Source organism: Microtus pennsylvanicus, chromosome 1, assembly GCF_037038515.1.
Source record: "Microtus pennsylvanicus isolate mMicPen1 chromosome 1, mMicPen1.hap1, whole genome shotgun sequence".
In the NCBI taxonomy this organism is placed as follows: domain Eukaryota; kingdom Metazoa; phylum Chordata; class Mammalia; order Rodentia; family Cricetidae; genus Microtus; species Microtus pennsylvanicus.
Window position 1 is genome coordinate 156,559,142 of NC_134579.1, and position 15,310 is coordinate 156,574,451.

The 15,310-nt window shown below is 36.3% G+C and overlaps 2 protein-coding genes across 2 annotated transcripts in view; both read left to right on the forward strand.

The window, feature by feature from the left end:
- The window catches only part of LOC142832944 (uncharacterized), a 776,034-nt gene that overhangs the window by 531,756 nt on the left and 228,968 nt on the right, over window positions 1-15,310 (forward strand). The window lies entirely within an intron of this gene.
- Window positions 8,054-8,974, forward strand: LOC142837698 (vomeronasal type-1 receptor 4-like). Its single transcript, XM_075952959.1, has one exon. The coding sequence runs from the start codon at window positions 8,054-8,056 to the stop codon at window positions 8,972-8,974; it is 921 nt and encodes a 306-aa protein (XP_075809074.1).

Genomic DNA, 15,310 nt, shown 5'->3' on the forward strand with positions numbered 1-15,310 from the left:
GAAGCAAGAGAGCAAGCACATGGCTACTGCTGCTTTCTAAAGCAAAAGAGACCATGCTCTAATGGGCTGGTATCTTAAAGGCTATTGGATGAAGAAGAGGAATGGTTTCTCACAGCAGAACATGACATATTTTAAGTGTCTATCTGTGAAGTTAACTGGGATAGTTAACTTTATGTCTACAGTATAGCCTCTCCACTGATCAAGATGCTCTATGAACTGTCAATGACTATTAGAACATTTCTCTAGATTGGTCCCATGCACTATGACAATTGTGCATCTTTGTCTGTTCAAGGGACTCCTAGAAGTAGGTTCAGAAATTGCCCTTGGTAGATAAACTGACACTTTAGGAATCTATTTCTCACAATGAGTTTCCTCACCCAGACTTAATACAGGAGAGGACCTTGGTCCTGCCCCAACCTGATATGCCATACTTTATTGATATCCATTGAAAGCCTGCTCTTTTCTGAAAGGAGAGTAAGGAGGAGTGAATGGGGTATAAAAGATGCAGTGGTTATTTGTAATAGACAGAACCTGGAAACAATCTTGATGCCCTTCAATGGAAGAATGGATGATGAATGTGTGGAATATATACATATTAGAGTACTACTCAGCGGTAAAAGACAATGACTTTGTGAAGCCATCTTAGGGGTGGCAAGAGACTTGTCTCTAGAGTGGCTCGCAGGTGTCCAGGGAGATGTCCCCAGCCAGTACCTTGAGCAACTGAGGAGTGAGAACCTGAAATGTCCCTATTCTATAGCCATACTGATGAATATCTTGCATATCACCTTAGAACCTTCATCTGGTGATGGATCGAGATAGAGACAGAGACCCAAATTGGAGCACCAGACTGAGCTCTTAAGATTCCAATTGAGGAGCAGAAGGAGGGAAAACATGAGCAAGGAAGTCAGGACCATGAGCGGTGCACCCACTCACTGTGACATTGGAACTGATCTATTGGGAGCTCACCAAGGCCTGCGGGACTGGGACTGAATAAGCATGGGATGAAACCGGAAATTCTGAACGTGGCGGACAATGAGGACTGATGAGAAGCCAAGGACAATGGCACTAGGTTTTGATCCTAATACATGAACTGGCTTTGTTTGAGCCTAGCCTGTTTGGATGCTCACCTTCCTGGTCCTGGATAGAAGTGGGAGGACCTTGGACTTCCCAAAGGGCAGGGAATCTGGACTGCTTTACATTCTCGGGAGTGAGGGGGAATGGAGTGGGGGGTGGAGAGGGGTAGGGAAGGGGAGAGGGGGCAATGTGTGCTAGGAGTGGGTGGGAAATGGGAAAATGGAAGGAGGCAGAATTTTTTTTGGAACAACTAAAAAAATAAACAAAAAATCTTGCAATATTTTAGTTCTACATATCTGATTTAAAAATGAAATAATGCCTTTAATGTATGAATATATTTTCAATTAAAAAATAAAATACTGTTGAAAAAAAAGGAAAAGATGCAGTGGGAAGTAATGGAATAGAAGAGGAGAGCAACTTTTGTCAGGATTTAAAATAAATGAAAAAAATGATTAATAGTAATTAAGAAAAATTCCCCTGATATACTTGTGTGTTGAAGAAGAGCAAAAAAAGTCTATACTTTGTACTTGAAATGGACGTTTGAAATCATTCAATAATACTCTAAAAGTGCTTATCATGTGTTCTGTGTGACCTCTATCATCTCACAGACTTTTCAAAATGGAATTGAAGGTTCCTGTAAGACTGGCAGACTATTCATCCTGGCTTCTCTTAGAGCTGTGTCTCTAATACTGCCCACCCTTTGTCTTTCCCTATCAATTCATATCAGGAATCAGAAAATATTTAATTTTCTGTTTCCCTTCTGCACCATGAGTTTAATTTTCCTTTAGTATCTCACCTCTATTAGTGTCCAACTGTAAAATGCCTAACATTTATCTCATCCAGCCTAAAGTGTAGTAAGTTGGTGAGCTTTTACAGCTGAGAATTCCATGTCATTCTACCTGAACATTCTAGGGTCTGCATGATCTTCATTGTACACATTTAATGTATATAAGACATTATAGTCCTTATACATACTTCATATTATGTAGGAAGCAAAAGGTGTATTGTATTAAAATGAGTAAGGAGGCATGTTTTGTCCAAAATTACTTTGAGTTGCGGGAAAAATCTTAAGACATCTCAGGCTCCTCTTCCTCTTATTCTTCCGCAGAAGCTTTCTGTACTCAACTGTTACTCTGTTCTCCATTACCTTATGGCAAGCTCATAAGCTTCTATACCTCAACCCCTTTATTAGTATCTTGACATGCTTCCTTTCATCTAATAGAACTCTAGGCTGTAGGTAGAAAAATATATATTCTAGGGTATTTGCTGTGGTAGTGAATTCTTACAGTTAAATTGGTTGTCTGAATAAAATTTGAGGGCAAGTAAGAATATCACCAAGTTTCAGTGTATGCAAAAGTATTAACTTCCTCAGTTTGTTCAACTTATATTTTTTGTAAACATCATATCACTAAATATGTTTGCAAATGAGCAATAGCCCTCAGTAGATATGTAGTCACCAGAAACATTTTTGCTTGGGCCAAGATGATACAGTGCTGTAACTTATAACATGGAAGATTTCTCTTTTTTTTGAAGTCATCTTTTTATTGTCTCATTAAAGGAAAATATGATCACAGTGAACAAAAATAAAAATAAATATTCCCCAGGAATTGGTGTTGCGTGCCTCTAATTCCAGAACTTGGGATACAGAGGCAGATGGGTCTCTGAGTTTGAGTAACTCCTGCCTACACAGAGTTTTCCAGGACAAACATGGCTACATACAGAGAAAGCACAGCAACTCTTACAAAGAAAACATTTAACTGAAGAGCTTGCTTACAGTTTCAGAGGTCCAGTCCATTATCATCATGACAGGGAACATAAGAGTGCACAGGCAGGTATGGTGCTGGCTACATCTTGACAAGAAGTCTTAATTCCCTGCAACAGGATGTCAGTGTTCTGTGTCTTTTCAACTTAACTGCTTTTAATTGAAGTGTACATTCATGGTAAAGCACATGATTGGAGGAAATAATTTTCATTCATTATTTACAACTACTTTGCCTACATTATACATTATCCCTATTTTCAATTGGCTAACTTTATCTATTTCTTCAACCCTAGTATGTGCCCAACAGTTATCTCTGCTTCCATCGGCTTCCAAAGAATTATAGAGCCGGGCAGTGGTGGCACACGCCTTTAATCCCAGCACTCGGGAGGCAGAGGCAGGCGGATCTCTGTGAGTTCAAGACCAGCCTGGTCTACAAGAGCTAGTTCCAGGACAGGCTCCAAAACCACAGAGAAACCCTGTCTCGAAAAACCAAAAAAAAAAAAAAGAATTATAGAAACTCAGTGAATTCTGGGAGCTAAGAGGTGTGGATGAACAAATATGATGTAGGCTAATATATACTGAATCTTTCTAACATTTCTATTGTTTATAATCATGATAGAAGTATGCTTATTTGTGTTCTGTTTGCTAAACTATTAATGTTATTAACTTTTAAAATTAGTATAGATATTTTTAGTTCCATTAAATTGTGTTCACACAGCCTGTTAATTTGGAGATGATGATTTAACTTTCACTAACATGATTTTTAGTGCAATTCCCTCTTGATTTTTCAGTTGATTTCTTTCCTTTTTTCCTTTTCCTTTCTTAATTCAACTTAAATGCATGATATTTCTAGGTATACAAATCTGGCTACCCTTGAACTTGTTTTATAGACTACAGTGAACCTAAACACAGAGAAATCTACCTGACTCTGCCTTTTAGTGCTAGAATTTAAAAAGTCCACCACCAAACTTGGCATTGATTCTTAATGCAGAATATGACAACGTATTTTCCTTACTGATACTTGATATTATAAATAGGAGTTGCTAACTAACTTTGCTCTGCTGAGTGCTGCAAAATGGGGCATCTGTAGGATATGAAAAAGAATAATTAACCTGACTTTTGGAGGAAAAGCACAGAAAGGAATGAAGTCCAATGGATCACAATGATTTTTCAATACTCATACATCACAGAAACAGATGTTCCTTGCATCTTTCCTCCTCCTCAGCCTTCAAGAATAATAGAAAAGTAACAGACTCTCCCCAGGATGCACTACCTCTGGAGACACACACGAGAATTTCATGATTGCTTTTGTCAATTAGCAACTGGAGAAAAGTTTCAGAGTTTCTCCTCCCAAAGCCAGCACAGTAATTTCCACTACAGATGAAATGAAGATTGTGGTTCAGAAGGGACATGAGGTCACAAGGATATGGACTTTATCTTGGCATTGAGATGCCATTATCATCCACAAGGGTACCTGTAAGGACTTCAGAGGCTGCACACTGAGATAAGGTTCCTAAGAAAGCAGGAGGAGAGTGAGTATTTGTATTTCAGCCGTGAAGACAGATCAGTAAAGAAGGGAGATTATGTAAGTAATAAAAAATGGAGAATGAATTCTGGTATTAAACCAGATGTAGAACAAATTCTGCTAATGGAGATGAAGACTTTCTTTCTATGCCCTCTTAAAAGCACTAAAAAGAGCTGTTTCCTGAAATTTTACATATAACTAAAATAATGTAATAACATTTTTGATCCAGAATCTTGGGGATTTTAAATCATGTTGAAATATGATTTCAAATGTACTTAAGGATTATAGCAATTAGGCATTTAATATTTCAATGTAAACATTTTGAATAAATCATGGATGACTATTTGTTATGACTATCATAGCTGATAAAATAATGGTTTTATGTTTATGATAAAGATTGTTGAAGGACTACAAAAATCATCTAACCCTGGAGTGAAGCATGTTTTCTAGAATAAAGAACATTATGATGTAGCACTGCATTCATGACCCAGCCAGGAGCTGTAACTACACTAATGTCACTGATTATGACTGTTCAGATTGCTCTCACTCTTTAACTTGAGAACAAAGTGTTAAAAGGATGGTGACTGTCATTGTGAAACTAATATAGTGCTCAGTTGGTGCAAATATCTTATGTTATTTCCTTTAGTTTGCTGTTATGGCAATGATACTTTCATCATTGAGAGGTACTTTCCAAATTTCTTTATTGAAATTGAAACTAATAGCCTATAGGGCAAAGAAATCACCATCTGTCCGATATTAATCTTTATAATTCAAATTTTCAGAGAACAATGTTTTATATATACTGATTCTTCATTTGTAATGTATTTAGGGTTGTTTATAAATTTCAATTTATAAATAGTTTGACCAATCATGGTCATATGTAAATATGTCTTGATCTGAAATCAGTAATACTTTTATTTCTTTTTGGTAACTTGTGAGTGTTTGCATCTGCATTCATGTGTCTGCATAATTGGGTGTACACGTTTATAGTCAGAGCACCATGTATTGTTCTTTAGGCCATTTTACCTGGTGTTATTATTCATCTCTTTATTTTACATTCTTTCACAGCATCCTCCATCCTCCCACCACAGTTCCTCTCTCCCTTTCTCCCTCCCATGCTCGAATCACATCTTCTTCCATCTCCCTCCTAAAAAGGGCAGGTCAAGTTCCAGTAAGACTAAGAACCTCCCTGAAATAAAAGCTGGGCAAGGTAATCCAGCATAAGGAGTAAGGTCCCAAAACAGAATAAAAGAGCCAGACACATCTTATGTTTCTACCATTAGTAGTCCCACAAGAGGACCAAGCTACACAACTGCAACATAAATGCAGAGTGTCTAGGTCATTCCCATGCAGGCTTTCTGGCTTTTGGTTCAGTCTCTGTGAGCACCTATGATCACCTTCTGTGTTGTCCTTAATGTCTCTGGCTCCTACACTCCTTTCTCTTCCTTTAACTTTTTTTGAATTGTGGGAGACTCTCTCTGGCCTGAAACTCTATGAGTTGGCTAAGCTGGCTGATAAATGAGCCTAGGAATCTTCTTGTCCATGTCTCCTCATTGCTCTGATACATGTGTGTGCCACCACAACCATAACTTTAATGTGAATTCTGGAAACTAAATCAATTCCATATTTACAGAAAACAGTTTAATGTCTAAAGTATTTTACTATTACAGAAATAAGTTGATTTCTTTCACATATTATTTTATCACATATTACTTTTAATGTTTTAAGTGTCAATGTAATATTGTTCAACAATTGATCTGGGTGAGTCCATAGGATAACAAAATTATATCTGGAGAAAAGTAAATAGTGTGTGCATGTTGTACTCAGGAAATCTGATTTTAATAAGGGTAGTTTATATTATATTGGATTATAAGTTAGTACTGATTTGTTTTGTAATTTCAGAAAGTTAGGATCCAATTAAGATTATGAATAAATATATGCATGGACTGAGACTTTGAAAATGTTTCTTACAGAACTGTTTAGCCCAACCCTATGTGACTTGTAACATGAATCTTTTAATGTTCATACTTCTTCAAGTCTTCCTACTGTTCAAAACTGTTATGAATTTTGACAATCATTTACCACATATTTCCTCAGACCTTGTCTTGGTAATGAATAAAACATCCTCTTTTATATCAACCATCAATGAAATCACAGAAGATGTTGTAAGAATGAGATTGCGAATTCTGTTTGCTGTTTTTAAATTTGACTGCAGGGAACCTTTACCCATAACACAATATTAAGTTGGTCCTTATCAGTGAGAATACATGATTTCAGTTAATGCAATAAATGTGACTGCACTGGGTGCTCTTCTTCAGAATCTCAAATTCTGTGTAGAACCTAAAGGTAAGAGTCTAGGAAACTGGCAGTATGATTCTAGGGATTGAGATATAAGAAGAATCTAGGGACTCTTAAGATGAAGATGGAATGCTGGAAGAACTGATTCTTCTGCATATCACCTCTACATTTTATACACTGAAGATAAATTAATGTCATTACACGTGATTTCATGGTGTGTATTTTACCTCCAAGTTACCGTCTTTCAAGGTTTCTCCAGGTTTTGGGAAATCTCAGATTAAACATTTCCCGCAGTTTCAGCACTATTTTCTTTTTCTGCAATATCTGGGATAGTTATCTTCCAGCACCATCACTTTGTGTGTTCAGTAGTTATAGCAAACCAGAAACTTCATGGGGTGAGTAACAATGATGGCAAAAATTTAAGACTTTCAACTGCCTCATGTAAGATTGTATATTCTGATGAATGTCATTCTTTGTACCCATTTATTTATCTAATGAAGACCAAAAATCAAAGGGTTAAAAATTTACCAGCATTTTATTAATGATCCATTGAAAACCATGTTGTTTAATTTTGTCATCATCATTAATCTTCATGTGTATTTCATTGTTGGCTTTATGACATAGGTCTGTGGTTGAATAACATCAATCATAGAAAAATCCCAGCAGCCCTTCAAACCCATTCAAGGTACCTTTCTTCCAACTTACATTTCATTCAGTGAAAATTTCTTTTAAAATTTTTATTTGTACATATAGCTTGCATGTGAGAGTGAAGAGAATAGAGAAAAAGGAGAAAATGAATTTGAACTGAATTTCAACATAACATCATCCAATTTGATATTCGAATCTTATGATCAGTATGTTTTATGCTAGCAATAATTATGTTACCGAAACACTGATAAATATATACATTATTCTTATAACATATTCTTTATTTGTATTTAATATTTAGATAAGAAAACTTGTGAGATTGGGCTTGGTTCCTCACAAAAATATTGATGAAAATCTCTTCTAATATAAGCGGTTCTCAATTTTTTTCCAAATAATGGACAATTTAATGTTCTCTTCATTTTCAGAGGAAAATCATTGATTTTTCATGGTAATAATTTTTATTTTAATTGCTGAATATTCTCAGAAACATATCTGGGTATTTACCTTAGAAATCTGTACCTTCACAGATGATAGCAGTTGTTTTTACAGGTTTTTTTTTGCCAAGATATATGACATTTTAGGAAATGTTTTGTTAATGACTTTCATTTATTGTTACTAGGTTTCTTTTCCTGTACTCAGGATGTTCTTCCATATTGACTTCCTAGGCACAAAAATCTTGATTTCAACATTTTACTCAGAGATGCAATTGTTGCTGTACTTTTATGAAAACGTTATTAAAGGACAAAATGGACTTGAGGAATTTTGCAGTAAGAGTAATGTTCTTAACACAAAGTACTGTTGGGTTTCTGGGAAATGTCTCTCTTCTTTCCAAGTATCTAATTATTTACTATAAAGATCACACATTGAAGCCCACCGATTTGATCCTCACACATTTAATCACAGCCAACTTTTTGATCATTCTCTCTAAAGGGGTGCCCCATACAATAGCAGCTTTTGGGGTGAAACAATTTTTCAATGATTTTATGTGCAAACTTTTCTTATATATTCAAAGACTTGGAAGAAGCATGTCTATGGGAACTACCTGCCTCTTGAGTGTCTACCAGGCCATCACCATCAGTCCCCTGAATTCCTTCTGGAAATATATTAAATTCAAATCTTCAAATTACATTGGCTTCTCTATTTCTCTCTGCTGGGTCCTGTACAGTATTATAAATTTCATTTTCCCTGTGTTTGTTCATATCAAAAAAGGTCAGAAAAATACAACAGAGAAAAGAGATTTTATATTCTGTTCCACTTTGGGTCGTGACAAAATTGTAGACTTGTTGTACACAGCATTATTGGTATTCCCTGAAGTCCTGCTTTCTATACTCATCATCTGGTCCAGTGGCTTCATGATTGCCATTCTTTACAGCCACAAACAGCAAATTCAGTACATCCTGAGAAATCAAGTTTCCCTCAGAACCTCTCCTGAGTCCAGAGCCACCCAGAACATTCTGGTTCTTGTGTCCACTTTTGTAGCTTTTTATACCCTCTCTTCTATTTTACAAGGTTTCATTGCTGTTTTATATAAGGCCAATAGGTGGTTGGTTATTATCACAGACTTCATTTCTATGTGTTTTCCCACTTTGTGCCCTTTTCTTGTGAGTCATAACTTCATTGTGCTCAGATTCTGCTTATTCTGGATAAGAAATATCAAACCCCAATAATTACTTTATTGATTTTATGGATAATTTATTTGTCATCTTATTTATTTATTTAATCACTTATGTACACCAGATTATCAGCATGAAATTGATGAAAGAGTCCTCTTATCTCTCTTAGGTAATACCTCAGAAGTATTTGGTTTTTGCTGAAAGTGCTCCTAATCTGAACAACAGCAGACATGAATTAAGAAGGTTGCCTCCATGATCTAGAATAAATGATTTTCATGTTTTCTTATATACTAGTAACTGAAGAAAATTAATTTATTTCATATCAGTTCTTCAGGTTTATTTCTCACAGTGTATTTGAAAAAATTAACTAAGCTAAGTGGAGTCTGATAGAAGCAAACACAGTGTAAGTTAAGTGGTGGCTGTTATTAGGAATTAACGTTTCTGGATTTTTTCATGGTTATTTTTATGTCTTATACACAGATTATGCTTTCAATTTTCTATCTTATTTTGTGTGAATAATATCATTGGAAGACAAAGGCAGTGCCAGTCCTTGGAATAAATAAACAAAATGTTTGAATACAAGAGGAAACAAACTTAATATATTTATCTCAGGCAAAATTTTTAACAATTTTTTTTGTATGCCACTGTCTTTTCTATGGGATTTTAAGTTAGAAGTAGCCAAATTCTTGTATATACATTGACTATACCCATTCCATTTATATTTAGAATATTAGGCCTAAGTTGCCATCCTAATGTTCATACTGTATTCTTTTCCCCAAGTACTAAACAATGTTATTTTTACTCAAGGCTTTTACCTTTTTAAGCCAGATCTATTGAAAGGCTACAAGATAAAAATCAATCAGTCCATAAACGATGCCAAAAATAGTTACAATCTTCACAAGAAAGAAGGCATATAGATAATCATTAGCAATCACTCAAAGGTAGTACTATTCTCAAAGTCACAACGATCTTAAATCTTTAGGCAAAGTTGTATACTTTCAAAACTGGTAACTCTTTACCACACTGCATAGCATTACCCTTGTACAGGTAGATGAAGCATTGATATGACAAATAACATGAGTATTGGTGTAAAAATAATCTGGATACCTTAACATGAAGGAAATTGGTTGAATCCAATAAAATTCTTAAATATTGACTCTTGATACAACTAACTACAAGTCATTATGAATACATTAGTTTTAAGATAAAGAATCCCTTTTTGGTAATGAAAAATAGGTATACAAAAAGGAAGGTCCAGAGAAGATATGAGTCAAGTTAAAGAATATGTGAGAGTGTTGAGGAGTTCAATTTGGAAGGAACCTTCATCTGGCTATGGATGGAGATAGAGACAGAGACCCACATTGGAGCACTAGACTGAGCTCCCAAGGTCCAAATGAGGAACAGAAGGACAGAGCACATGAGCAAGGACGTCAGGACCACGAGGGGTGCGCCCACCTTCTGAGACGGTGGGGCTGACCTAATGAGAGCTGACCAAGGCCAGCTGGACTGGGAATGTTGGAGCATGTGATCAAACCGGACTCTCTGAATGTGGCAGACAAGGAGGGCTGACTGAGAAGCCAAGGACAATGGCCCTGGGTTTATATCCTACTACATATACTGGCTTTGTGGCAACCTAGCCTGTTTGGATGCTCACCTTCCTAGACCTGGATGGAGCGGGGAGGACCTTGGACTTCCCACAGGACAGAGGACACTGACTGCTCTTGGGACTGGAGAGGGAGGAGAAGTGGGAATGGTGGGAGGGGGAGGGAAATGGGAGAATGGGAGGAGGTAAAAATTTTTAGTTAAAAAATAAAATAAAATAAAAAGAATATGTGATATGAGAGTTTAGGCAAGAATCTGATATTCTCTGATCATTTGTAGGAAATGTGCTCTAAATCACTTGGAATGCAAAGAGAAACATGTAATACAAAAATTATACAAACCATAATTGTCCCACTATATGCATATAATTAAAATGTTATGGAACTTTGGGCTGGAAAAGTTATTAACTGTTTGGAAGGTAATTAGCTTTTGTGGGAACTTGGAAGATAGTGCAAGTAAAAGTGCAGATTGATGAGGCCTGAATTATAAAGTTTAAAAGAGTAGCAGAGATATTATGCTTATTCTTACACTTTTTGTAATTGTAATCTGTTGTTCTGGACATATAGAGATGAAGAACCAGTTTGTATGTACAAGATATTTTCACACTGAAGTAAAATCTTTGTTTTGCTCGCTTAGTTAGCTGGGGCTATGAAATTAAAGTGCAGTGATTAAAACGCGATTCATAGGAAAGAAAGTTTCTATAAGAATTTATAAAAGGTCAACATCTAGAAGCTCTGTTTCAAAATGGGAAACATCTATATCATATGCTGCCAGGTACATCTGGTATTCTTTGAGTCTCTCATATTCTGCTGATTTTTAAGGCATAAAAGGGTCATGGAAAGCAACTAAATCTTGGTATATAGAGAGAGCGTATGTGCACCCTTGCATTCAAAAATGTATATCTTTTTGATTTTACTGACGACAGAATTGGAAGCCTTGGACATTTATAGAAATATTGAGATTTAAAGAGAATTTGTAATTTTAGAATGTTGCAATTTTTAAGACTGATCAAATTTTTAAAGTTATAATGCTTAAAGGCAAAGAGCAGTACAGGTACCCTCTCCTCTATTGATAGGAGTCTTAGCTGGTGTCATCCTTGTGGGTTTTAGGGACTTTCTCAGGCACCGGGCTTGTCTCCAACCCCATAATTCCTCCTCTATCCATATATCTCTTTCATTGTTCTCTCTCTTTGTCCTTACACCTTCTTGAAAATCTGATCCCACATGGTCCAATCACCCATACCTGCCATTGTTTGTTAAAACCAAGGAATACTTAATTTTTTTAAGTTACCCTAATTATTATTACCCTCAGACAAGCTGTAGAATTCCATCTTGTTGAAGAGAGAAAGGAGAAATTTTATGAGCTTTGTGGTTCTAGATCATGACAGGCAATGCTACCAAGACAGCTGACCCAAGTTAATGAGGACTAAGAAACTGAAAGTTAGAGAGTTGGATGGGACTGACTTAAACCTCCTAAATGTGGGTATCAGATGTGTATCCTTGTCTGTTTGTGGGTCCCATAGCAGTAGCACCAGGACCTGTCCCAGACAAAGAAGCAACTTTTGGATCTAGTTCTTTATGATAGGATCACACTCAGCATTTATGCAGGGGGTGAGAAGTTTGGTTCTGCCTCAACTTCATATACCATGCTTTTTAGACTGCCGTGGGAGGCCTTAGCCTTTCTGAATGATGATGAAGTGGTTTATGGGGAATAGAAATGAGGTGGTTGGAGGGAATTGAAAGAGAGTGAAGACGGGAAACTGTCGTTGATATGTAAACTACTTTCTAAAATTGAATAAAATTACAAAACATTGCAGTGCTTTTCTTCATATTAATTTCAGCATGAGATAATAACTATTAGACATGTGAGCAAGTAACGCTTATTGGTCAAATAACAATGTGACTGTTAGTCAAGTACATAAGTAATTAATTGTGTTGAATAGTTTTTTTGTCTACTGAGTATCTGAGAGGAACGAACCTCAAAAGAGAAAATGAAACCACCCCATATTCCTGACTGATGATCATTCATGTGAAATGGCTAAGCATACTGCTGTCAGTGCTAACCCTGGGCATGTGGCTACTAATAATATTTTTAAAAAGTGATTCGAATAAAGCAGTGAGAGGAAGTCAGTGATCAGCATTCCCTGTGGTCTCTGCTTTAGTTCTTGGGCCTAGGTTCCTACTTTGAGATTCTTTGATGAGCTCCCTTCAAACTAACATGACTCACAGAAAAACTGAGGTGCAATCTGTGTAATATTTATGGTCTTATGTGGCATGGGCCAGGGTTTGCAGCCTGTGTATAGATTAGTAGCAACTTTGAAAAAAGAATGCCTTAGAAGACAATCAAAGTCAAATTCAGAGACTTTTCACTAACATCTTTATGAGACAGGTCATAAAGGCAGTTCTCAACTTGTATTATGTAATGTATATGGGTATATGTAAAACATAACAACTATTGAACGAAGAGGTAATTCATTTAAAGTTGAACAAATAGTGTTATATAGGAAAATATAGAGGGAGGAATGATGAAAGGGAATTGTAATTATGATGTTATCTCAAAAATAAATAAAAATACTCTCAATTAGCAAAAAATAGGCATCTTTCTATTCTTAACATTGGTTCTCAGAAATTTGTTTATCCAAACAAACAATGAGTTCAGAACAATGAGTTCTGCTCATGAGTTCTTTTCCAAAATGCTCTGATATTATTTAATGAAGGGTGATAAGGATAGTGGAAATGTATATCTATCTCAGACGTAAAAGGGCCCTATTGAGAATGGAAACCTCGGTATGAGATGGGTGAGTGAAGAGAGCTATTTTGGATTATTTATTTTTCCACATGAAACTAAATTCTACTAGGAATACCTACAGCTGATAAAAACATTAAGTAATGTGGTATACATTACGGATACAAGATCAACTCAAAAAAAATTAGTAGTCCTCCTTATACAAATGCTAAAGAAGCCAAGAAAGAAATCAGAGAAACATCACACTTCACAATAGCCACAAATAACATAAAATGTCTTCGGGGAACACTAAGTAAGTGAAAGACATGTCTGACAAGAACTTTGTCCTTTAAGAAAGAAATTGAAGAAGATACCAGAAAGGGGAAAATTCTCTCGTGCTCTTGGATAGGTGGGATGAACATAATAAAAATGTCAATACTACCAAAAGTAATCTATAGAGTCAATGTAATCCCCTTCAAAATCCCAACACAATTCTTCATAGACCTTGAACGAATAATACTCAACTTCATATGGAAAAGCAAGGAAACAAACAACAAAAAAAAAACCAGGATAGACAAACAATCCAGTACAATAAAATAACTTCTGGAAGCATCACCATCCCTGACATCAAGTTCGATTATAAAGCCAGAGTAATGAAAACAGCTTGTTATTGGCATACAAAAGAAATGTCTTTTCCCATTGATGAAAGAGCACAGTAACTTCTAGTGCAGATTATGAGAGCAATTTTTTTCCTTCATTCGTACTTCAGAAGATAACCACTGATTTTTTGACTAATTTTGTTCTCCTGTAGAGTCTAAAATTGGGCAATCATGGATTATGAAAATAAATAAATAACAATTTATGTAAGCATGATACATACAATAGCCGGGAGTCCCATGAGACACATGGATGTTTTTGTAAAACATTCAATTATCAGACCTTTATATTCTCCATGATGTCAAAAAAATGTGTGCCTCCCATCAGAAATCATGAGGAAGCAAGAAGCTCCTCAGTATGTCTCTTTGTGTATATAGTGAAGACACTCATATTTCGTTCTGGAAACTAGAAACAGGTGGTGTGGGAGGTCCTTCTGTCTATGTGTTTCTTTTATTGGTTAATGAATAAAGAAACTGTCTTGGGCCTTCACAGGGAATAGAGGTAGGTGGGGAGAACTAAGATGAATATTGGGAGAAAAGAGGCAGAGGCAGAGAGAAGTCATGTGGCCCTGCCAGACACTGACACCAGATCATTACCCAGTAAGCCACAGTCTTGTGGTGACACACAGATTATTGGAGATGGGTTAAATTAAGATGTAAGAGTTAGCCAATAAGAAGCTAGAGCTAATGGGCTAAGCACTGTTTTAAATAATATGGTTGCTGTGTGATTATTTCTAGAGTCTCACAGCTGGAAAATAAACAAGTGGCCCCTCCTCCAACAACTAGAAAACTTTTCACAAAACTTCTTGACTCCCAGATTCAGAGCTGACATTGCCATATAAGGTGAAGTTGCAAAATTTTATTCTGGTCACAGTTACAAGTCTGTATCTTAGGCTTGTTTTACCAGTGTCCCTCCCAGTCTTCAGAGAATGGTATCTCCTCTATGTCACGAGATAAATGTTCCTCTAGAGAAGGAGTCAGATGAACTTTTTGTATTTCAATGTTGGAGTCAAAGCTAAAAGGGAAAGAAATGCTGATGAGCCTCCATTTCTGAAAAGGTGATTCTGGGGTGGAACTGGATGCAGTAGAAATTCTGCCATGGGATGGGACTTGCCTTCTGGTCCCAAGAACCCCGGTGGGACACAGCCAAGCAGGGGAGAGTATGACTTGCATCCCAACATGCAGCCCAGCTTCAGCTGCAAGCCCAGATCTTGGTTCTCAGCCTGACAACCAAGTTGCAAAAAAGTAGCCTCAGAAAACTGTAGCTCCAAGCCCAGACAAGTGTCTGTGAAAATGTAAATGTGCAGACTTGTAACTTGGATTATAAAGATAGCTTAAAAACTTTTAAGAAAGCATTCAAGGTTAAGACTTTATTTAAAATATCCTACAGGAGAACTTGAGCCACTAA

What these genes read in the sequence shown, in the direction of transcription:
- LOC142837698 (XM_075952959.1), top strand. Translation starts at nt 8,054, where the DNA reads ATGGACTTGAGGAATTTTGCAGTAAGAGTAATGTTCTTAACACAAAGT.